At 40.8% G+C, this 1,381-nt stretch overlaps 1 protein-coding gene across 1 annotated transcript in view; it reads right to left on the bottom strand.

The window, feature by feature from the left end:
• ETH_00035745 (uncharacterized protein) overlaps positions 1-1,381 on the bottom strand; it is a gene marked incomplete at both ends in the record, with an annotated part of 3,175 nt that overhangs the window by 1,198 nt on the left and 596 nt on the right. The window contains one exon of the mRNA XM_013373786.1: positions 1,039-1,111. Within this exon, the coding sequence (XP_013229240.1) occupies positions 1,039-1,111 (73 nt within the window). The remainder of the gene's footprint in view (positions 1-1,038; positions 1,112-1,381) is intronic.

Raw genomic sequence — 1,381 nt, 5'->3', positions numbered from 1 at the left:
AGGGGGGAGGGTTTAGGGGGGAGGGTTTAGGGGGGAGGGTTTAGGGTTTGGGGCGCTGGAGAGAGGGAGGGAGAGGGAGAGCGATGAGGAGATGGGGGACAGGGGACAGAAAAGGAGACAAATAAAAGGAGACAAATAAAAGGAGACAAATGAAAGGAGACAAATGAAAGGAGACAAATGAAAGGAGACAGATGAAGTGAAAGGAGACAAGTGAGATAAATGGAGACAAATAAAATAAAAGGAGACAGATAAGGAGATACAAAATTGGGGACGAAAAAGGAGACAAATAAGGAGACCAATAAAGAGACAAGTGGGAGATAAGGGAGAAACAGAAAGGGCAGAAAAGGAGACAGGACAGGAAACAGAAAAACGACAAAAAAGGGGACAAAAAAGGAGACAAAAAAGGAAACAAAAAGAGACAAAAAGGAGATAAAAAGGAGAACAAAGGGGAACAAGGAGGAGACAAAAAGGGAATAAAACGGGGACAAAAAAGGAGGCAAAGAGGGGACAAAAAGGGGGGAAAAGGGGACCCAAAGTTCTCCAAAAAGGAGACAAACAAGGAGATAAAAGCAAGGCAAAAAGGGGACAAAAAAGAGACAGAGAGAAAAAAGAGGCAAAAAGGAGGCAAAAAGGAGACAAAAAGGACAAAAAGAGGGGCAAAAAACAGACAAAAAGAGACAAAAGAGAGACAAAAAAGAGACAGAAAAGAGACAAAAAGAGAGACAAAAAAAGAGGGAAAGAATGAGGCAAAAAAGAAACAAGAAAGAGACAAAACGAGACACAAAAGAGACACAAAAGAGACACAAAAGGGACAAAAAGGAGACACAAAAGAGACACAAAAGAGACGAAAAGGAGACATAAAAGAGACGAAGACAGGCGGAAAAGGGACAAAAAAGCGAGAAAAAAGAGACAAAAAAGGGACAAAAACGAGACAAAGAAGAGACAAAAAGGAGACAAAAGAGAGACACAAAAGGGACAAAAAAGAGACAAAAAGCAGACCAAAAAGAGACAAAAAGAAACAAAAAGAGACAGACGGACCCCGACGGTGCAGCAGGCGAAAGTCCAAATGGCCATGCTGTGGTTTTCGAGGCGATCCAAAGTGGAGTAGTTTCTGCAAGGGGACAAAAGAGACACTTGCAATTAAAAGAGACACTTGCAATTAAAGCAGATTAATGCATTTAAAAGGAATTAAATGCCATTTAAGTGCGACTAGAGGGACTAAAGGGATTAAAGAGATTAAAGGAGTCAAAAAGGGACAAAAAGAGACAAAAAGAGACAAAAAAGAGCCAAAAAGAGACAAAAGAGAGACAAAAAAGGGACAAAAAAGGGACAAATTGGGGCTGGGGTGGCTATATGAAGGAGACAGTTATATAAAGGAGAC

This window comes from Eimeria tenella, genomic scaffold (genome assembly GCF_000499545.2).
Source record: "Eimeria tenella Houghton genomic scaffold, Eth_scaff1733, whole genome shotgun sequence".
NCBI lineage: Eukaryota > Apicomplexa > Conoidasida > Eucoccidiorida > Eimeriidae > Eimeria > Eimeria tenella.
Note: the sequence above shows the minus strand (reverse complement) of the source record. Positions and strands in the feature narration are given on the sequence as shown.